This window comes from Mesoplodon mirus, assembly GCF_964341445.2.
Source record: "Mesoplodon mirus genome assembly, chromosome: 9".
Lineage (NCBI taxonomy): Eukaryota > Metazoa > Chordata > Mammalia > Artiodactyla > Ziphiidae > Mesoplodon > Mesoplodon mirus.
Genome location: NC_138985.1, coordinates 18,424,168 through 18,447,657, shown reverse-complemented (window position 1 = coordinate 18,447,657; position 23,490 = coordinate 18,424,168). Strand labels below are relative to the sequence as shown.

Below are 23,490 nucleotides of genomic sequence, written 5' to 3'. Positions count from 1 at the left end.
CTTGTCAGGGTCACAATTAGTGCTGGTGTGTGAGAATAGGAGGAACGTGTTGGCAGAGACTAGGGTACTCACTTGGTTGACTGAAAAGGCTGCATTGTTACCCAGAGTGACCAGAGCTCTTTCGATAATGACAGGATCCTCAGTAGACTCAAGCAGGTAAAGGAGTTTCTGAAGCTGTTCAGCATTTAGGATATCATCATACGAGTCATTGGTTAAGTCTTCTGCATAAGAATAAAGTTATTTAAAGTTCATTTAAAATCAATGAGACAAATTTCTTTTACGAACAATACTGAATGCATATTCCGATACCAGGCACAAGTTTAAGCACTTCGAATGCCTTATCTCATTTAATCTTCAAGTGACCCTTGGAAGATACTATTATAATTCTCAATTTACAGACAGAATACTGAGGCTTATAGAAGTTAAGAAATTAGCCAATGGTTACTTTTCTCTTTTAGTAAGGCACTGCACGCCAACAGCATTTCTTTTTTAGTAAGGCATTGCATGCCAACAGCATTTTCTATTTCTCCTTTCTAAAAATCAGGTACACCCATCCAGTGGAACACTTCCCTACAGACATAGATTATTAAGAAACAGAATTTGCATTAGGGAGAACTGTTCTGATCACAGTTTTAAGAGTGCCTCAGGCTGGAGCAAAAGCTATGGGAGTGGCCCAATTTTGAGCAAGGCATGATGACCGAGACGCAAGAACAGCAGTCCACCTGGGGGTGATGACAAAAGCTGTTGTTCTGAGGAATAGGTCAAGTAGTCAAATGCTGTATCTGCTCAGGAACATTTGAAATTTATAGCTCTAACCTTTAAAAAAAAAATCCTCTTTATAGAAATCACCACAGGAAAAACAGAAACCATTTGTATAATGATATAATTGTGTTATAAACATAGAACATGGTTCTCTCCAAATTAAACTATGAGAATAGGTCAGACAGTGCAAGTGTCCACCGTACATTGCCCAGGGTGGGGCTGAGGGGGCAGTTTATAACAAGAGGTGCTGTATGATGTCACAGCTGTGCTTTTTGTTTTTAAAAATGTCTCTCAAATTATTAAAAGTTATCTTCGGATGCTGGGATTATGAATGACTTATTTTCTACCCCTGTGCTCATGAATACTTTCTGATTTTTTTACAGTAAATATGTACACTTTATTAAAATAATTGAGTATATTACTTAAAGAGGAAACACAGACAAATATGAGGTAAACAGACAAGTTTAGATTATGGGAGCCAATAAGTGATATGATGTCCTGAAGAAGCCAAACAAGAAACCAATCATTAGGAAAATCTAAAAGCCAAAAAGCCAGCAGATTCTCACTCCCATGTCTTATAATCAGAACCTCTGTACCATGCTTTTACGCCTGAATCCACTACCTGCCTCATTAACACCTTATAAAAGAATTTCACCCAAAGAATACTTGAAAAGGTAAGTGAAACAATGACAAAAACACAGATTTTTAGAATGGAAAGATTTTGGGGGGGTTCATCCAAACCTCTTACTTTACACACTAGGAAACTGAGACCAGGATCATTTAAGGATTTGCCTAATGTCACAAAGGAGTTAGTAGCAGAGACCAGAGAAATGAAAATACAAAGCTACAGACAACCACTTAACCTCTTTTGGGTCTCAGTCTTCTCACATGTAAAATAAGGTTGGTCAAACACTATAACTGGTTCCAAAACTTCCTGTACAGCCCTGAAGTTGTGTAATTTTATACATATACACATGACAAAAACAGGATAAATTTAACTCATTCATACTTCCAAAACATTTCAAAATCCTATAACTTCCTTATACATTTTCCCACAAGGCCATTAAAAAGTTTTATAGATACATAATTTATAAATAGCCAAATAAAAATTGGCAGGGAAAAGTGTTAAATCATAGACTTTTCACTTGAAGGAAGGAAGTGCAATGTGGTTAAAAGTAAAAGTAAGTTAAAAGTAAGCTCTTTGGAAGATGGCGGAAGAGTAAGATGCGGAGAGCACCTTCCTCCCCACAGATACACCAGAAATACATCTACACGTGGAACAACTCCTACAGAACACCTACTGAACGCTGGCAGAAGACCTCAGACCCCCCAAAAGGCAAGAAACTCCCCACGTACCTGGGTAGGGCAAAAGAAAAAAGAATAAACAGAGACAAAGGAATAGGGACGGGACCTGCACCAGTGGGAGGGAGCCGTGAAGGAGGAACGGTTTCCACACACTAGAAGCCCCTTCGCGGACGGAGACGGGGGTGGCGGAGGGGGGAAGCTTCGGAGTAGCGGAGGAGAGCATAGCAACAGGGGTGCGGAGGGCAAAGCGGAGAGATTCCCGCACAGAGGATCGGTGCAGCACTCACCAGCCCCAGAGGCTTGTCTGCTCGGCCGGTGGGGCCGGCGGGGCTGGGAGCTGAGGCTCGGGCTTCGGTCGGAGCGCAGGGAGAGGACTGGGGTTGGCGGCGTGAACACAGCCTGAAGGGGTTAGTGCGCCATGGCTGGCCGGGAGGGAGTCCGGGAAAAAGTCTGGAGCTGCCGAAGAGGCAAGAGACTTTTTCTTCCCTCTTTGTTTGCTGGTGCGCGAGGAGAGGGGATTAAGAGCGCTGCTTAAAGGAGCTCCACAGACGGACGCCAGCTACAGCTAAAAGCGCGGACCCCAGAGACGGGCGTGGGACGCTGGGGCTGCTGCTGCTGCCGCCAAGAGGCCTGTGTGCAAGCGCAGGTCACTGTCCACAACCCCTTTCCGGGGAGCCTGGGCAGCCCGCCACTGCCGGGGTCCCGGGACCCAGGGACGGCTTCCCCGGGAGAGCGCACAGAGCACCTCGGGCTGGTGCAACGTCACGCCGGCCTCTGCCATCGCAGGCTCGCCCCGCCTCCGTGCCCCTCCCCCCCAACCCCTGGCCTGAGTGAGCCAGAGCCCCCTAAGCGGCTGCTCCTTTAACCCTGTCCTGTCTGAGCGAAGAACAGACGCCCTCCGGCGACCTACACGCAGAGGCGGGGCCAAATCCAAAGCTGAGACCCAGGAGCTGTGAGAACAAAGAAGAGAAAGGGAAATCTCTCCCAGCAGCCTCAGAAGCAGCGGATTAAAGCTCCACAATCAACTTGATGTACCCCGCATCTGTGGAATACATGAATAGACAACGAATCATCCCAAATTGAGGAGGTGGACTTTGAGAACAAGATTTATGATTTTTTCCCCTTTTCCTGTTTTTGTGAGTGTGTATGTGTATGCTTCTGCGGGAGATTTTGTCTGTACAGCTATGCTTCCACCATTTGTCCTAGGGTTCTATCCGTCCGTTTTGTCTGTTTTGTTTTTTAATTTTTTTTCTTAATAATTATTTTTTTAAATTATTTTATTTTATCTTTATTTTATTTTACTTTATATTCTTTCTTTCTTTCTTTCCTTCCTTCCTTCCCTCCTTTAGACAACGAATCATCCCAAATTGAGGAGGTGGGCTTTGAGAGCAAGATTTTTCATTTTTTCCCCTTTTCCTCTTTTTGTGAATGTGTATGTGTATGCTTCTGTGTGAGATTTTGTCTGTATAGTTTTGCTTCCACCATTTGTCCCAGGGTTCTAGCGTCTGATTTTTTCTTATTTTTTTTTAAATAATTATTTTTCATTTTAATAACTTTATTGTATTTTATCATACTTTATTCTATTTTACTTTATCTTCTCTTTCTTTTCTCCTACCTTCCCTCCTTCCTCCCTCCCTCCCTTTCTTTCCTTCTTTCCTCCTTCCTTCCTTCCACCCTCCCTCCCTCTCTTTCTTTCTTTCTTTCTTCTATTAATTCTTTCTAATTTTTCTCCCTTTTATCCTCAGCCATGTGGATGAAAGGCTCTTGGTGCTGCAGCCAGGAGTCAGTGCTGTGCCTCTGAGGAGGGAGAGCCAACTTCAGGACACGGGTCCACAAGAGACCTCCCAGCTCCACATAATATCAAGCAGCGAAAATCTCCCAGAGATCTCCATCTCAACACCAGCACCCAGCTTCAGTCAACGACCAGCAAACTACAGTGCTGGTCACCCTATGCCAAGCAACTAGCAAGGCAGGAACACAACCCCACCCATTAACAGAGAGGCTGCCTAAAAACATAAGGCCACAGGCACCCCAAAACACACCACCAGATGTGGACCTGTCCACCAGAAAGACAAGATCCAGCCTCATCCACCAGAACACAGGCACTAGTCCCCTCCACCAGGAAGCCTACACAACCCACTGAAACAACCTTAGCCACTGGGGACAGACACCAAAAACAACGGGAACTACGAACCTGCATCCTGCAAAAAGGAGACCCCCAAACACAGTAAGATAAGCAAAATGAGAAGACAGAAAAACACACAGCAGGTGAAGGAGCAAGATGAACACCCACCAGACCTAACAAATAAAGAGGAAATAGGCAGTCTACCTGAAAAAGAATTCAGAATAATGATAGTAAAGATGATCCAAAATCTTGGAAATAGAATAGACAAAATGCAAGAAACAGTTAACAAGGACCTAGAAGAACTAAAGATGAATCAAGCAACGATGAGCAACACAATAAATGAAATTAAAAATACTCTAGATGGGATCAATAGCAGAATAACTGAGGCAGAAGAACGGATAAGTGACGTGGAAGATAAAATAGTGGAAATAACTACTGCAGAGCAGAATAAAGAAAAAAGAATGAAAAGAACTGAGGACAGTCTCACAGACCTCTGGGACAACATTAAACGCAACAACATTCGAATTATAGGGGTTCCAGAAGAAGAAGAGAAAAAGAAAGGGACTGAGAAAATATTTGAAGAGATTATAGTTGAAAACTCCCCTAATATGGGAAAGGAAATAGTTAATCAAGTCCAGGAGGCACAGAGAGTCCCATACAGAATGAATCCAAGGAGAAATATGCCAAGACACATATTAATCAAACTGTCAAAAATTAAATATAAAGAAAACATATTAAAAGCAGCAAGGGAAAAACAACAACTAACACACAAGGGAATCCCCATAAGGTTAACAGCTGATCTTTCAGCAGAAACTCTACAAGCCAGAAGGGACTGGCAGGACATATTTAAAGTGCTGAAGGAGAAAAACCTGCAACCAAGATTACTCTACCCAGCAAGGATCTCATTCAGATTTGATGGAGAAATTAAAACGTTTACAGACAAGCAAAAGCTGAGAGAGTTCAGCACCACCAAACCAGCTTTACAACAAATGCTAAAGGAACTTCTCTAGGCAAGAAACACAATGAAGGAAAAGACCTACAATAACAAACCCAAAACAATTAAGAAAATGGGAATAGGAACATACATATCAATAATTACCTTAAATGTAAATGGACTAAATGCTCCCACCAAAAGACACAGAGTGGCTGAATGGATACAAAAACAAGACCCATATATATGCTGTCTACAAGAGACCCACTTCAGACCTAGAGACACATATGGACTGAAAGTAAGGGGATGGAAAAAGATATTCCATGCAAATGGAAATAGAAAGAAAGCTGGAGTAGCAATTCTCATATCAGACAAAATAGACTTTAAAATAAAGATTATTGCAAGAGACAAAGAGGGACACTACATAAAGATCAAGGGATCGATCCAAGAAGAAGATACAACAATTTTAAATATTTATGCACTCAACATAGGAGCACCTCAATACATAAGGCAAATGCTAACAGCCATAAAAGGGGAAATCGACAGTAACACTATCATAGTAGGGGACTTTAACACCCAACTTTCACCAATGGACAGATCATCCAAAATGAAAATAAATAAGGAAACACAAGCTTTAAATGATACATTAAACAAGATGGACTTAATTGATATTTATAGGACATTCCATCCCCAAACAACAGAATACACATTTTTCTCAAGTGCTCATGGAACATTCTCCAGGATAGATCATATCTTGGGTCACAAATCAAGCCTTGGTAAATTTAAGAAAATTGAAATTGTATCAAGTATCTTTTCCGACCACAATGCTATGAGACTAGATATCAATTACAGGAAAAGAGCTGTAAAAAATACAAACACATGGAGGCTAAACAATACACTACTTAATAACAAAGTGATCACTGAAGAAATCAAAGAGGAAATTAAAAAATACCTAGAAACAAATGACAATGGAGACACGATGACCCAAAACCTATGGGATGCAGCGAAAGCAGTGCTAAGAGGGAAGTTTATAGCAATACAATCCCACCTTAAGAAAGAGGAAACATCTCGAATAAACAACCTAACCTTGCACCTAAAGCAATTAGAGAAAGAAGAACAAAAACATCCCAAAGTTAGCAGAAGGAAAGAAATCATAAAAATCAGATCAGAAATAAATGAAAAAGAAATGAAGGAAACGATAGCAAAGATCAATAAAACTAAAAGCTGGTTCGTTGAGAAGATAAACAAAATTGATAAACCATTAGCCAGACTCATCAAGAAAAAAAGGGAGAAGACTCAAATCAATAGAATTAGAAATGAAAAAGGAGAAGTAACCACTGACACTGCAGAAATACAAAAGATCATGAGAGATTACTATAAGCAACTCTATGCCAATAAAATGGACAACCTGGAAGAAATGGACAAATTCTTAGAAATGCACAACCTGCCGAGACTGAACCAGGAAGAAATAGAAAATATGAACAGACCAATCACAAGCACTGAAATTGAAACTGTGATAAAAAATCTTCCAACAAACAAAAGCCCAGGACCAGATGGCTTCACAGGCGAATTCTACCAAGCATTTAGAGAAGAGCTAACACCTATCCTTCTCAAACTCTTCCAAAATATAGCAGAGGGAGGAACACTCCCAAACTCATTCTACGAGGCCACCATCACCTTGATACCAAAACCAGACAAGGAGGTCACAAAGAAAGAAAACTACAGGCCAATATCACTGATGAACATAGATGCAAAAATCCTCAACAAAATACTAGCAAACAGAATCCAACAGCACATTAAAAGGATCATACACCATGACCAAGTGGGGTTTATTCCAGGAATGCAAGGATTCTTCAATATACGCAAATCAATCAACGTGATACACCATATTAACAAATTGAAGGAGAAAAACCATATGATCATCTCAATAGATGCAGAGAAAGCTTTCGACAAAATTCAACACTCATTTATGATAAAAACCCTGCAGAAAGTAGGCATAGAGGGAACTTTCCTCAACATAATAAAGGCCATATATGACAAACCCACAGCCAGCATCGTCCTCAATGGTGAAAAACTGAAACCATTTCCACTAAGATCAGGAACAAGACAAGGTTGCCCACTCTCACCACTCTTATTCAACATAGTTTTGGAAGTTTTAGCCACAGCAATCAGAGAAGAAAAGGAAATAAAAGGAATCCAAATTGGAAAAGAAGAAGTAAAGCTGTCACTGTTTGCAGATGACATGATACTATACATAGAGAATCCTAAAGATGCTACCAGAAAACTACTAGAGCTAATCAATGAATTTGGTAAAGTTGCAGGATACAAAATTAATGCACAGAAATCTCTGGCATTCCTGTACACTAGTGATGAAAAATCTGAAAGTGAAATCAAGGAAACACTCCCATTTACCACTGCAACAAAAAGAATAAAATATCTAGGAATAAACCTACCTAAGGACACAAAAGACCTGTATGCAGAAAATTATAAGACACTGATGAAAGAAATTAAAGATGATACAAATAGATGGAGAGATGTACCATGTTCTTGGATTGGAAGAATCAACATTGTGAAAATGACTCTACTACCCAAAGCAATCTACAGGTTCAATGCAATCCCTATCAAACTACCACTGGCATTTTTCACAGAACTAGAACAAAAAATTCACAATTCGTATGGAAACACAAAAGACCCCGAAAAGCCAAAGCAATCTTGAGAATGAAAAACGGAGCTGGAGGAATCAGGCTCCCTGACTTCAGACTATACTACAAAGCTACAGTAATAAAGACAGTATGGTACTGGCACAAAAACAGAAAGATAGATCAATGGAACAGGATAGAAAGCCCAGAGATAAACCCACGGACATATGGTCACCTTATCTTTGATAAAGGAGGCAGGAATGTACAGTGGAGAAAGGACAGTCTCTTCAATAAGTGGTGCTGGGAAAACTGGATAGGGACATGTAAAAGTATGAGATTAGATCACTCCCTAACACCATACACAAAAATAAGCTCAAAATGGATTAAAGACCTAAATGTAAGGCCAGACACTATCAAACTCTTAGAGGAAAACATAGGCAGAACACTCTATGACATAAATCACAGCAAGATCCTTTTTGACCCACCTTCTAGAGAAATGGAAATAAAGACAAAAATAAACACATGGGACCTAATGAAACTTAAAAGCTTTTGCACAGCAAAGGAAACCATAAACAAGACCAAAAGACAACCCTCAGAATGGGAGAAAATATTTGCAAATGAAGCAACTGACAAAGGATTAATCTCCAAAATTTATAAGCAGCTCATGCAGCTCAATAGCAAAAAAACAAACAACCCAATCCAAAAATGGGCAGAAGACCTAAATAGACATTTCTCCACAGAAGATATACAGACTGCCAACAAACACATGAAAGGATGCTCAACATCTTTACTCATTAGAGAAATGCAAATCAAAACTACAATGAGATATCATCTCACACCAGTCAGAATGGCCATCATCAAAAAATCTAGAAACAATAAATGCTGGAGAGGGTGTGGAGAAAAGGGAACACTCTTGCACTGCTGGTGGGAATGTGAATTGGTACAGCCGCTATGGAGAACGGTATGGAGGTTCCTTAAAAAACTACAAATAGAACTACCATATGACCCAGCAATCCCACTACTAGGCATATACCCTGAGAAAACCATAATTCAAAAAGAGACATGTACCAAAATGTTCATAGCAGCCCTATTTACAATAGCCCGGAGATGGAAACAACCTAAGTGTCCATCATCGGATGAATGGATAAAGAAGATGTGGCACATATATACAATGGAATATTACTCAGCCATAAAAAGAAATGAAATTGAGCTATTTGTAATGAGGTGGATAGACCTAGAGTCTGTCATACAGAGTGAAGTAAGTCAGAAAGAGAAAGACAAATACTGTATGCTAACACATATATATGGAATTTAAGAAAAAAAAATGTCATGAAGAACATAGGGGTAAGACAGGAATAAAGACACAGACCTACTAGAGAATGGACTTGAGGATATGGGGAGGGGGAAGGGTAAGCTGTGACAAAGTGAAAGAGCGGCATGGACATATATACACTACCAAACGTAAGGTAGATAGCTAGTGGGAAGCAGCCGCATAGCACAGGGAGATCAGCTCGGTGCTTTGTGACCGCCTGGAGGGGTGGGATAGGGAGGGTGGGAGGGAGACGCAAAAGGGAGGGGATATGGAAACATATGTATATGTATAACTGATTAAATTTGTTATAAAGCAAAAAATAAAAAAAAATACTAACAAATTGAAGGAGAAAAACCATATGATCATCTCAATAGATGCAGAGAAAGCTTTCGACAAAATTCAACACCCATTTATGATAAAAACCCTGCAGAAAGTAGGCATAGAGGGAACTTTCCTCAACATAATAAAGGCCATATATGACAAACCCACAGCCAACATCGTCCTCAATGGTGAAAAACTGAAACCATTTCCACTAAGATCAGGAACAAGACAAGGCTGCCCACTCTCACCACTCTTACTCAACATAGTTTTGGAAGTTTTAGCCACAGCAATCAGAGAAGAAAAGGAAATAAAAGGAATCCAAATCAGAAAAGAAGAAGTAAAGCTGTCACTGTTTGCAGATGACATGATACTATACATAGAGAATCCTAAAGATGCTACCAGAAAACTACTAGAGCTAATCAGTGAATTTGGTAAAGTAGCAGGATACAAAATTAATACACAGAAATCTCTGGCATTCCTGTACACTAATGATGAAAAATCTGAAAGTGAAATCAAGAAAACACTCCCATTTACCATTGCAACAAAAAGAATAAAATATCTAGGAATAAACCTACCTAAGGAGAAAAAAGACCTGTATGCAGAAAATTATAAGACACTGATGAAAGAAATTAAAGATGATAAAAATAGATGGAGAGATGTACCATGTTCTTGGATTGGAAGAATCAACATTGTGAAAATGACTCTACTACCCAAAGCAATCTACAGATTCAATGCAATCCCTATCAAACTACCACTGGCATTTTTCACAGAACTAGAACAAAAAATTCACAATTCGTATGGAAACACAAAAGACCCCGAAAAGCCAAAGCAATCTTGAGAATGAAAAACGGAGCTGGAGGAATCAGGCTCCCTGACTTCAGACTATACTATAAAGCTACAGTAATAAAGACAGTATGATACTGGCACAAAAACAGAAAGATAGATCAATGGAACAGAATAGAAAGCCCAGAGATAAACCGATGCACATATGGTCACCTTATCTTTGATAAAGGAGGCAGGAATGTACAGTGGAGAAAGGACAGCTTCTTCAATAAGTGGTGCTGGGAAAACTGGATAGGGACATGTAAAAGTATGAGATTAGATCACTCCCTAACACCATACACAAAAATAAGCTCAAAGTGGATTAAAGACCTAAATGTAAGGCCAGACACTATCAAACTCTTAGAGGAAAACATAGGCAGAACACTCTATGACATAAATCACAACAAGATCTTTTTTGACCCACCTCCTAGAGAAATGGAAATAAAGACAAAAATAAACACATGGGACCTAATGAAACTTCAAAGCTTTTGCACAGCACAGGAAACCATAAACAAGACCAAAAGACAACCCTCAGAATGGGAGAAAATATTTGCAAATGAAGCAACTGACAAAGGATTAATCTCCAAAATTTATAAGCAGCTCATGCAGCTCAATAACAAAAAAACAAACAACCCAATCCAAAAATGGGCAGAAGACCGAAATAGACATTTCTCCGAAGAAGATATACAGACTGCCAACAAACACATGAAAGAATGCTCAACATCATTAATCATTAGAGAAATGCAAATCAAAACTACAATGAGATATCATCTCACACCAGTCAGAATGGCCATCATCAAAAAATCTAGAAACAATAAATGCTGGAGAGGGTGTGGAGTAAAGGGAACCCTCTTGCACTGCTGGTGGAAATGTGAATTGGTACAGCCGCTATGGAGAACGGTATGGAGGTTCCTTAAAAAACTACAAATAGAACTACCATATGACCCAGCAATCCCACTACTGGGCATATACCCTGAGAAAACCATAATTCAAAAAGAGTCATGTACCAAAATGTTCATTGCAGCTCTATTCACAATAGCCCGGAGCTGGAAACAACCTAAGTGTCCATCATCGGATGAATGGATAAAGAAGATGTGGCACATATATACAATGGAATATTACTCAGCCATAAAAAGAAACGAAACTGAGCTATTTGTAATGAGGTGGATGGACCTAGAGTCTGTCATACAGAGTGAAGTAAGTCAGAAAGAGAAAGACAAATACCATATGCTAACACATATATATGGAATTTAAGAAAAAAAAGTGTCATGAAGAACCTAGGGGTAAGAAAGGAATAAAGACACAGACCTACTAGAGAATGGAGTTGAGGATATGGGGAGGGGGAAGGGTAAGCTGGGACGAAGCGAGAGAGTGGCATGGACATATACACACTACCAAATGTAAAACAGATAGCTAGTGGGAAGAAGCCGCATAGCACAGGGAGATCAGCTCGGTGCTTTGTGACCGACTGGAGGGGTGGGATAGGGAGGGTGGGAGGGAGGGAGACGCAAGAGGGAAGGGATTTGGGAACAGATGTATATGTATAACTGACTCACTTTGTTATAAAGCAGAAACTAACACACCATTGTAAAGCAATTATACTCTGATAAAGTTGTAAAAAAAAATAAAAATAAAATAGTCAGTTTAACAATTCTTGTAGAGGTGATGGGAGACAAGATGGTAGAGTAGAAGGACTTGAGCTCACCTTCTCTTACAAAAACACCAAAAACACAACTAACTGCCAAATAACCACGTTTTTTGTTCAAGTCGACAAAAAAAAGACTTGAACCGGGCTTCCCTGGTGGCGCAGTGGTTGAGAGTCCACCTGCCGATGCAGGGGACACGGGTTTGTGCCCTGGTACGGGAAGATCCCACATGCCACAGAGTGGCTGGGTCCATGAGCCATGGCTGCTGAGCCTGCGCATCTGGAGCCTGTGCTCCGCAACGGGAGAGGCCACAACAGTGAGAGGCCCGCATACAGAAAAAAAAAAAAAAAAAAAAAAGACTTGAACCTACCAAAAAAGGTATTGTGCACCGAAAAACAAAGAAGAAGCCACAATAAGACAGTAGGAGGGGTGCTTCTGTGATATAATCAAATCCCATACCTGCCAAGTGGGTGACCCACAAACTGAAAAATAATTATATCACAGAGGTTCTCCCACAGGAATTAGGGTTCTGAGCCCCACATGAGGCTCCCAGCCTGAGGGTCTGGAATTGGGAGTAGGAGACTTCAGAGCACTTGGCTTTGAGGGTCAGTGAGGCTTTAGTGCAGGACTCCACAGGACTGGGGGAAACAGAGACTCCACTCTTAGAGGGTGCACACAAGGTTTCATGTACACTGGGACCCAGGGTAAAGCAGTGAATCCACAGAGGCCTGGACCAGACCTACCTGCGGATCTTAGAAAGACTCCTGGGGAGGTGGGGGTTGGTTGTGGCCCAATACAGGGACAAGGTCACTGGTGGCAGAGGCCCCTAGGAAATATTCCTCAGTGTGAGCTCTCCTGGAGGTCACCATTTTGGCACTGAGACCTGGCCCCACCCAACAGCCTGCAGACTCCAGTGCTGGGATGCCTCAGGCCAAACAACCCACAGGGTGGGAACACAGCCCCACCCATCAGCAGATAGGCTGCCTAAAGTTGTCGTGAGCCCAGAGCCACTTCTAGACATGCCACTTGACATGGCACTGTCCACCAGAAGGACAAGACTCAGCTCCACTCACCAGTGGGCAGACATGAGTCCCTCCCACGAGGAAGCCTGCACTAGCTCCCGGACCAACCTCACCCACCAGAGGGCAGACATCAGAAGCAAGAAGAACTACAATATTGCAGCCTGCAGAACAGAGCCCACAAACCCAGAAAGTTAGAAAAAAATGAAATGGCAGAGAAATATCTTCCAGACGAAGGAACAAGATAAAACCCCAGAAGAACAACTAATTGAAGTGGAGATAGGCAATCTGCCTGAAAAAGAATTCAGAACAATGATAGTAAAGATGATTCAAGATCTCGGAAAAACAATGGAGGCACAGACTGAGAAGATACAAGAAATGTTAAACAAAGAGTTAGAAGATTTAAAGAACAGAGATGAACAATACAATAACTGAAATGAAAAATACACTAGAAGGAATCAGTAGCAGAATAAATGGCGCAAAAGAATGAAAAAGTGAGCTGGAAGACAGACTGGTGGAAATCAGTGCTGCAGAACAGGACAAAGAAAAAACAAAAGAAACGAGGACAGTCTAAGAGACTTCTGGAACGACATTAAAGGCACCAACATTCACGTTATAGGGGTCCCAGAAAGAGAAGAGAGAAAGGGCCTGAGAAAATATTTGAAGAGATAGTAACTGAAAATTTCCCTAACATGGGAAGGGAAACACTCAAGTCCAGGAAGCTCAAAGAGTCCCATACAGGATAAACCCAAGGAGGAACAGGCTGAGACACATATTAATCAAACTGACAAAAATTAAAGACAAAGAGAAAACATGAAGAGCAGTAAGAGAAAAGCAACAAATAACATACAAGGGAATCCCCATAAGGTTATCAGCTGATTTTTCAGCAGAAACTCTGCAGGCCAGAAGGGAGTGGCACAATGTATTTCAAATGATGAAAGGAAAAACCTACAACCAAGAATACTCTACCCAGCAAGGCTTTCGTTCAGATTTGACAGAGAAAGCAAAAAGCTTTACAGACAAGCAAAAGTTAAGGAATCCAGCATCACCAAACCAGCGTTACAACAAATGCTAAAGGAACTTCTCTAGGCAAAAAGGAAAAGTGAAAAAGAAGTTACAACAGACACCACAGAAATACAAAGCATCCTAAGAGACTACTACAAGCAACTCTATGCCAATAAAATGGACAACCTGGAAGAAATGGACAAATTCTTAGAAAGGTATAACCTTCCAAGACTGAACCAGGAAGAAACAGAAAATATGAACAAACCAATCACAAGTAATGAAATTGAAACTATGATTTAAAACCTTCCAACAAACAAAAGTCCAGGACCAGATGGCTTCACAGGTGAATTCTACCAAACATTTAGAGAAGAGCTAACACCCATCCTTTTCAAACTCTTCCAAAAAATCGCAGAAGAAGGAATACTCCCAAACTCATTCTATAAGGCCACCATCACCCTGATACCAAAACCAGACAAAGATACTACAAAAAAAGAAAATTACAGACCAGTATCACCCATGAATATAGATGCAAAACTCCTCAACAAAATGCTAGCAAACAGAATCCAACAACACATTAAAAGGATCATACACCATGATCAAGTGGGATTTATCCCAGGGATGCAAGGATTCTTCAATATACGCAAATCAATCAATGTGATACACCATATTAACAAATTGAAGAAGAAAAACCATATGATCATCTCAATAGATGCAGAAAAAGCTTTTGACAAAATTCAACACCCATTTATGATAAAAACTCTCCAGAAAGTGGGCATAGAGGGAATCTACCTCAACATAATAAAGGCCATATATGACAAACCCACATCAAAAATCATTCTCAATGGTGAAAAACTGAAAGCATTTCCTCTAAGATCAGGAATGAGACAAGGATGTCCACTCTAACCACTATTATTCAACATAGTTTTGGAAGTCCTAGCCATGGCAATCAGAGAAGAAAAATAAATAAAAGGAATACAAATTGGAAAAGAAGAAGTAAAACTGTCGCTGTTTGCAGATGACATGATACTATACATGGAGAATCCTAAAAATGCCACCAGAAAACTACTAGAGCTAATCAGTGAATTTGGTAAGGTTGCACGATACAAAATTAATGCACAGAAATCTCTTGAATTCCTATACACTAATGATGAAAAATCTGAAAGAGAAATTATGGAAATACTCCCATTTACCATTGCAACAAAAAGAATAAAATACCTAGGAATAAACCTACCTAGGGAGACAAAAGACCTGTATGCAGTAAACTATAAGACACTGATGAAAGAAATTAAAGATGATACAAATAGATGGAGAGATATACCATGTTTTTGAATTGGAAGAATCAATATTGTGAAAATGACTATACTAACCAAAGCAATCTACAGATTCAATGCAATCCCTATCAAATTACCAATGGCATTTTTTTACGGAACTAGAACAAATCATCTTAAAATTTGTATGGAGACACAGAAGACCCCGAATAGCCAAAGCAGTCTTCAGGGGAAAAAAACGGAGCTGGAAGAATCAGACTCCCTGCCTTCAGACTATACTACAAAGCTACAGTAATCAAGACAATATGGTACTGGCACAAAAACAGAAACACAGATCAATGGAACAAGATAGAAAGCCCAGAGATAAACCCACACACCTATGGTCCACTAATCTATGACAAAGGAGGCAAAGATATACAATGGAGAAAAGACAGTCTCTTCAGTAAGTGGTGCCAGGAAAACTGGACAGCTACATGTAGAAGAATGAAATTAGAACAGTCCCTAACACCATACACAAAAATAAACTCAAAATGGATTCGAGACCTAAATGTAAGATCAGACACTATAAAACTCTTAGAGGAAAACATAGGAAGAACACTCTTTGACATAAATCACAGCAAGATCTTTTTTGATCCACCTCCTAGAGTAATGGAAATAAAAACAAAAATAAAGAAATGGGACCTAATGAAACTTCAAAGCTTTTGCACAGCAAAGGAAACCATAAACAAGACGAAAAGACAGCCCTCAGAATGGGAGAAAATATTTGCAAACGAATCAATAGACAAAGGATTAATCTCCAAAATATATAAACAGTTCATGCAGCTCAATATTAAAGAAACAAACAACCCAATCCAAAAATGGGCAGAAGACCTAAATAGACATTTCTCCAAAGAATACATACAGATGGCTAAGAAGCATATGAAAAGCTGCTCAACATCACTAATTATTAGAGAAATGCAAATCAAAACTACAATGAGGTACCACCTCACACCAGTTAGAATGGGCATCATCAGAAAATCTACAAACAACAAATGCTGGAGAGGGTGTGGAGAAACGGGAACCCTCTTGCACTGTTGGTGGGAATGTAAATTGATACAGCCACTACGGAGAACAGTATGGAGGTTCCTTAAAAAACTAAAAATAGAATTACCATATGATCCAGCAATCCCACAACTGGGCATATACCCAGAGCAAACCGTAATCCAAAAAGACACATGCACCCCAATGTTCATTGCAGCACTATTTACAATAGCCAGGTCATGGAAGCAACCTAAATGCCCATCGACAGACAAATGGATAAAGAAGTTGTGGCACATATATACAACGGAATATAACTCAGCCATAAACAGGAATGAAACTGAGTCATTTGTTGAGACGCGGACGGATCTAGCGACTGTCATACAGAGTGAAGTAAGTCAGAAAGAGAAAAACAAATATCGTATATTAACGCACGTATGTGGAACCTAGAAAAGTGGTACGGATGAGCCAGTTTGCAGGGCAGAAGTTGAGACACAGATTTAGAGAACAGACGTGTGGACACCAAGGGGGGAAAGTCGTGGGGGGGTGGGGACGGTGGTGTGCTGAATTGCGCAATTGGGTTTGACATGTATACACTGATGTGTATAAAATCGATGACTAATAAGAACCTGCAGCATAAAAAAACAAACAAACAACTAATACTAAACTTTCTTTGGGTTATTTGTATGGAAATATGTTAATATAAATGTTTCAGACATTACATGAAATTTCTAAAAATCTTATATGTTCTGGTATTATAAGTCATAATTCTAGTTATTACTTTAAAATGTATATCTCAGAAATAACTAAATTTCTTTGTCAACTGCATTATTATGAACTTTCATCAAATCTTTAACCGTGGTCACTTTTAAGTCTTTTGTCATTTACAGACAGTTCTGGGTGTACTCTGATGCTTTTGCTAATATGTTCCTATAAAAGGGTTTCATCTTCAAGGAATTCATGGAAAAGACTCTGACAAGTACAGGTTTCTGGTAACTGACTATACTGCTGAACTGAATGAATAAGAATTTTCAGAACTTTAGTGGAAAACTGATGAACTCATAAAAGTGCTAACAAAAGATCAAAATTAAAAAAAATTAATTACACGGGACTGAGGGAACTGATGAGGATGATTATAATTTTTGTGACTTTCTGTTTGAATAAAAAAAAAATCCCACAAGGACTCAGAGGCAAAAAATATACCAATCAATTTTCACTGCAAAGTAACAGAGCTGTTACAGTGGAGGATCACTGGACTGAATGTCAATATTATGACATAGTGTGAGTGTGTTTCGTGTTTGGTAATTGCAGTCATTGTTGCTTTTGTTGTGGTCATCCATTTACAATGCTTGGTGTCAGTCTATTTATCTCTTGTGAAAATAAAATACAGTGTGTGTGTGTGTGTGTGTGTGTGAAAAAGGAAACAAAACAAAACAACAACAAAATATTAATAAAATATTAAAAAAAAAAAAAAAGAATACTCTACCCAGCAAGGCTCTCGTTCGGATTTGACAGAGAAATCAAACAGCTTTACAGACAAGCAAAAGTTAAGGGAATTCAGCATCACCAAACCAGCTTTACAACAAATGCTAAAGGAACTTCTCTAGGTGAAAAAGAAAAGCCCAAAACTAAAAACAAGAAAATTATGAAGGGGTAAAGCTCACTGGTAAAGGCAAACGTACAGTAAAGTTAGGAAATCATCCACACACAAATATCAAAAACATCAACTGTGAGGAGAGTAGAAATGCAGGACACTGGAAATGTATTTGAGATTAAGAGACCAGCAACTCAAAACTATCAAAACTATCTTGTTTATATATATATATACTGCTATATCAAAACCTCATGGGGGCTTCCCTGGTGGTGCAGTGGTTGGGAGTCCGCCTGCCGATGCAGGGGATGCGGGTTCATGCCCCGGTCTGGGAGGATCCCGCATGCCGTGGAGCGGCTGGGCCCGTGGGCCATGGCCACTGAGCCTGCGCGTCCGGAGCCTGTGCTCCGCAATGGGAGAGGCCGCAACAGTGAGAGGCCCACATACCGCAAAAAAAAAAAAACCTCATGGATGGTAACTGCAAACCAAAAATCCACAACAGAAACTCACATGCTTCCTGATTTCAAACTATATTATAGTAATCAAAACAGTATGGTATCGGCACAAAAACAGACACATAGATGAGTGGAATAGAACAGAGAGCCCAGAAATAAACCCACACATATATGATCAATTAATTTATGACAAAGGAGCCAGGACTATACAATGGGGAAAGAAGAGTCTCATCAATAAATGATGTTGGAAAAACTGGCCAGCTACACGCCAAAGAATCAAACCAGTTCATCTGTACCATTTTTCTACAGATGAACCAGTCTGCAAAGCAGAAATAAAGACAAAGATGTAGAGAACAAATGTATGGACACCAAGGGGGGAAAGCAGTGGGTGGTGGTGGGATGAATTGGGAGATTGGGATTGACATATATACACTAATATGTATAAAATAGGTACCTAATAAGAACCTGCTGTATAAAAAATAAAATAAAATTCACACAAAAAAGAAGGAAACCGAACCACTATCTCACACAATACACAAAAATCAACTCATAAAGGATTAAAGTCTTAAATATAAGACCTGAAACCTAGAGGCTTCCCTGGTGGCTCAGTGGTTAAGAATCTGACTGCCAATGCAGGGGACACGGGTTCGAGCCCTGGTCCGGGAAGATCCCACATGCCACGGAGCAACTAAGCCCGTGCACCACAACTACTAAGCCTGCGCTCTAGAGCCCGCGAGCCACAACTAGTGAAGCCCCTGCGCCTAGAGCCCATGCTCCACAATGAGAAGCCACTGCAGTGAGAAGCCCACGCACGACAACAAAGAGAAGCCCCCACTTGGCGCAACTAGAGAAAAGCCCTTGTGCAGCAACGAAGACCCAAAAGCAGCCAATAAATAAATAAATAAATAAATAAATTCTTTTAAAAAAACAAGACCTGAAACCTAAAACTCCTAAAAAAAAAATAAATGGTAAGCTCCTTGACATGGGTCTTGACATGATTTTTTGGATTTGACCAAAAGCAAAAGCAACAAAAGCAAAATAAACAAGTGGAACTACATGAAAAAATCTTCTGTACAGCAAAGGAAGCCATCAACAAAATAAAAAGGCAACCCATGAAATGGGAGAAAGTATTTGTAAATCATATATCTGATAAATGGTTACTATCTAAAATATAGTAAAAACCTCAAGCAACTCAATAGGAAAAAAAAAAAAAGAAACAATCTAATTATAAAATGGGCAGAGGCTCTGAATGGACCTTTCCCCAAAGACATTCAAATGGCCAACAAGTATATGAAAAGGGGCTCAACGTCACTAATCTTCAGGGAAATGCAAACCAAAACCACAATTAGCTATCACCTCACACCTGTTAGCATGGCTAGCCTCAAAAAGACAATAGATAACAAGTGTTGGTTAGGATGTAGAGAATAGGGAACCCTTGTGCACTGTTGGTGGGGATGTAAATTTCCAATCACTACGGAAAATATGGAGGTTCCTCAAAAAATTAAAAATAGAACTACCAGGGACTTCCCGGCGGTCTAGTGATTTAAGACTTCACCTTCCAATGCAGGGGGTGCAGGTTCAATCCCTGGTGAGGGAGCTAAGATCCCACAGGCCTTGTGGCCAAAAAAACCAAAACAGAAAACAGAAGCAATATTGTAACAATTCAATAAAGACTTTTAAAATGGTCCACATCAAAAAAAACTTTAAAAACTTCTAAAAAAATAGAACTACCACATGAGCTAGCAATTCCACTTCGTGATTCCATGAAATCACCACCTTGTAAAGATATTTGCACCACCATGTTCACTGCAGCATTATTTACAATAGCCAAGACACGGAAACAACCTAAGTGTCCATCGACGGATGAATGTATAAAGAAAACGTGGTAACACACACACACACTCACACTCACACATACATACAATGGAATGTTATTCAGCCATAAAAAAGAAGAAAATCCTGCCATTTGTGACAACACGGATGGATCCTGAGGGCATCATGTCCAGAGAAATAAGTCAGACAATGAAAGACAAATACACAACGATCTCACTTTTATGTGGAATCTAAAACACTCAACTCATAGAAAGAGTGTCAAGGTGGTTGCCAGGGGCTGGGGGCTGAAGGAAATGGGAAGATCTGGGTCAAAGGGTACAAACTTCCAGTTGCAAGGGCACTGCGTACTAGGAGTGTAAAGAACAGCTTGGTGACCACAGTTAACAATACTGTATTGTACACTTGAGAGTTGCTAAGAGAGTAGACCTTCAAAGTCCTCATCACAAGAAAGTTTGTGGTGATGGATGTCAACTGAACTTACGATGGTGATCATTTTGCAATACATACAAATATCAAACCATTATGCTGTACACCTAAAGCTAATACAGTGTTTATCTCAATTAAAAAAAAAAAAAGAGAGGTTCCCTGGTGGCGCAGTGGTTGAGAGTCCGCCTGCCGATGCAGGGGACACGGGTTCGTGCCCCGGTCCGGGAGGATTCCACATGCCGCGGAGTGGCTAGGCCCGTGAGCCATGGCCGCGGAGCCTGCGCGTCCGGAGCCTGTGCTCCGCAACGGGAGAGGCCACGGCAGTGAGAGGCCCGCGTACCGCAAAAAAAAAAAAAAAAAAATCACCCTCCAAAACATAAGGGTGATGCTGACAAAACGGGTATTTCTCGAGTCTTCTTCAAAGAAAAAAGTGTAGCTTCAGGAAGGGGCTGTGAGCAACGTATTTTGTAAGCTGCCTGGCCAAGGTACTCGTGATTTTGGGGGGGGGGGTAGTAAGACTTTGTCAGTGTTCATCATGTTGAGTAAGTATAAGTGAGAAGGTATCTGAGTTCGGGTCACCTGACTACTTATACAGAAATATCTCTGACACAAAGACAACTAAGTAGGCTCTGGAAGTAAGGGTAAGTCCAAATCTTTTTTAAAATGAATTTTTTTCCCCTTGTGACAAAAGGGAAAGAAACCTTTCATCCACTCCCTTTTCTGAGAACATTTCCTTGAGCAAACTAGTAATTGTAAATCCTTTGTCCCTTTGATATAAATATACATCTTTTTTAAAGCTAAGTAAGCCTCTTGCCGGTTTAAAACCCAAGAAAAATCTTTCTTAGCGGCTTTGGTGTCATCTGAAGTGTAAACATCAAGGAAGATGGAGTCCCCATCTCCTTGTCTCTGTGTGAGTCAGAGCTCGGTTCTTGGCTCTGTGTTGTAACTACGCGGTTATCATAGATATTGAGAAGTCTTATTTTTCTTCTACATAACGGCTATTAGCTAACACAAATACCACCCCAACTACCTGTGAATTTAGAATGAACTATGTGTAGCAAATGGTTGTCAAGTCCTCTTAAGGACAAATTACTGTTTATCTTGAGGGCATGTACTTAATACGAAATAAGTTATAGGTTATATCTGGCTGGATACATAAAGGGGGTGAGAATTCTGTCTTTGCCATCCCATTAGCAGATTGCCCGTGATGGGCGTAGCCATCTGGTTTAATGCTTATTCTCTAATAAAGCTATTTACTTCTTTCCTACATTTGTACAGAAAAATTTCTTGGTTGGCAGGAGATTTTATTTTTAATTATTTCTGTAACAGCTTCCATGACCTGAAATACCCCCCAGAACATTCAACAAGTTGTTAGAATCCTGAATGCAGTAATCAATTTTTGGACCGAAACCTAACCATGCACTTGTCCGCCAGGAGGGTGTCCTCCATGTAGATAATTGTTCTAATTTGATATACATAGCTATATCTGTATCTCCAGGATCTTTCGCGTACTTTGCATGTATATATAGACCACGGCGACTTCAAAGTACCTCCCCTCAGAACTGCCCCTCTGGCGTCCCTTCTTCCAGGCTAACTGCACGCAGAATTTCATCTATCACCCCAGAATCCCCCTGGTAACACAAAGGCCGGGAGCAAGCTTTAACGTTGAGAGGCAATCAACACGCTTTTGAGAAACAGTCCTCCGCTGTGACGTCAGACTCAGACAAGAAAGTCTGGGCAATTTTTCATCCCGGAATTTTGAACAAAGAAATGGAGGCAGGGAACCAGTTGTGAACCCTACACTCACCCAATCAAGTGGAAGACCCGTCTTTTGCACCTGGGCTTCCCGACTTTGCCCTTCTCATTAGCCTCCCTCCCTGGCTGGGCTCCTTATTTGCTCCCAGCACTGGAAAGCCACGAGCACCTGTGGCGTCTTCAACCCCCACTCTGGGAAAGCCACAGTCCCAGTCCCCGCCCACCTGCCAGGCACCCCGTGGCCTCACCTGCAGACGGCGAGGGGCGAGGCCGTAGCCCAGGGCCGCCTCGCCGCCGGCCCCGCGTCAGCCTGTAGAAGCAGTAGCAGACGCCGGCCGCTAGGACCAGGCCCGCCGCCACCCAGCCCACATACCGGGCGCCGCCCATGCTGCCGCTGGGGCCACGCGCAGCGCTGGGCCTGGCGCAGGATGGTCCGAAGCCAGAGGGTGCTGTCGCCGTCCGGGTTCTAGCCGACGGAGAAAGGAAATGGGAGACTGAGCTCCGCCTCTCGGAAACCGCCCTGTGGGCCCGGACGCGTCCCGGCGGCTTCCTCGAGTCTGGGCGGGGCGCGGGTGAAGGAGAGCGAGACTCGGTGAAGAGCTGCAAGGACTGAACGCCCCAAGAGCACACACCAGGGGCCTCCCCCGGGCCGGCCCAAGGTTCACCTTCCTCCCGGCAATCCGCGGCCCCAGAGTGGTCGCTCGGGGTAACGCAGCGCCTAGCCCCTCCCTTCCACGCAGCGTGGTTGCCGGGGCAACGCCGAGACGCGCTAGCCCCTAGCCAGCGCCTAGCCCCTCCCTTCCACGCAGCGTGGTTGCCGGGGCAACGCCGAGACGCTCTAGCCCCTAGCCAGGCGCGGCTCCTGCTGCGCGGGGCGTGAAGAGCAGGCTGGAAGCGCAGAGTTTCAGCAGGGCCTCTGGTCATGGCCTCGCTGCGCCTTGCCAGCCCCAGGCTGAGGAACTACTTCAAGGAGAACTACACTCCTCAGGTCTGCGAGGTGCTGGAGCCAAGTGGCGCCGGAGTTAGAAGAGAAAGGAATTGGAGGAGATTTGCCAGACGAGGGACTGGGGTTTGGTGGAGAGAGGGAGTGGAGGTTCAGAGGAGCGAGAAAGGAAAGGATGAAGTCAGATTTGGGCAGGTCGGCGGTCTGGGCTGAACATACAGATCAGAGAGTTGAAGACAGAGGGGTGACAGTGGCTGAAAGGGGGGAATGGGTGACATGTCCCAGAGAGAAGGAACAAAGGGCCTCAGGACAGAA

The 23,490-nt window shown here is 41.6% G+C and overlaps 2 protein-coding genes across 2 annotated transcripts in view; one reads left to right on the top strand and one right to left on the bottom strand.

Moving 5' to 3' along the window:
- ARMC10 (armadillo repeat containing 10) overlaps window positions 1-22,767 on the bottom strand; it is a 35,658-nt gene extending 12,891 nt beyond the window's left edge. Inside the window, exons 1-2 of the mRNA XM_082631591.1 lie at window positions 22,481-22,767; window positions 73-221 (exon numbers count right to left, since the gene is read on the bottom strand). Of these exons, the coding sequence (XP_082487717.1) occupies window positions 73-221; window positions 22,481-22,619 (288 nt within the window). The 5' untranslated portion in view covers window positions 22,620-22,767. The remainder of the gene's footprint in view (window positions 1-72; window positions 222-22,480) is intronic.
- A 387-nt stretch (window positions 22,768-23,154) lies between these two features.
- The window catches only part of FBXL13 (F-box and leucine rich repeat protein 13), a gene marked incomplete at both ends in the record, with an annotated part of 188,464 nt that continues 188,128 nt past the window's right edge, over window positions 23,155-23,490 (top strand). The window contains 1 exon segment of the mRNA XM_082632412.1: window positions 23,155-23,229. Coding sequence (XP_082488538.1) covers window positions 23,155-23,229 — 75 coding nt within the window.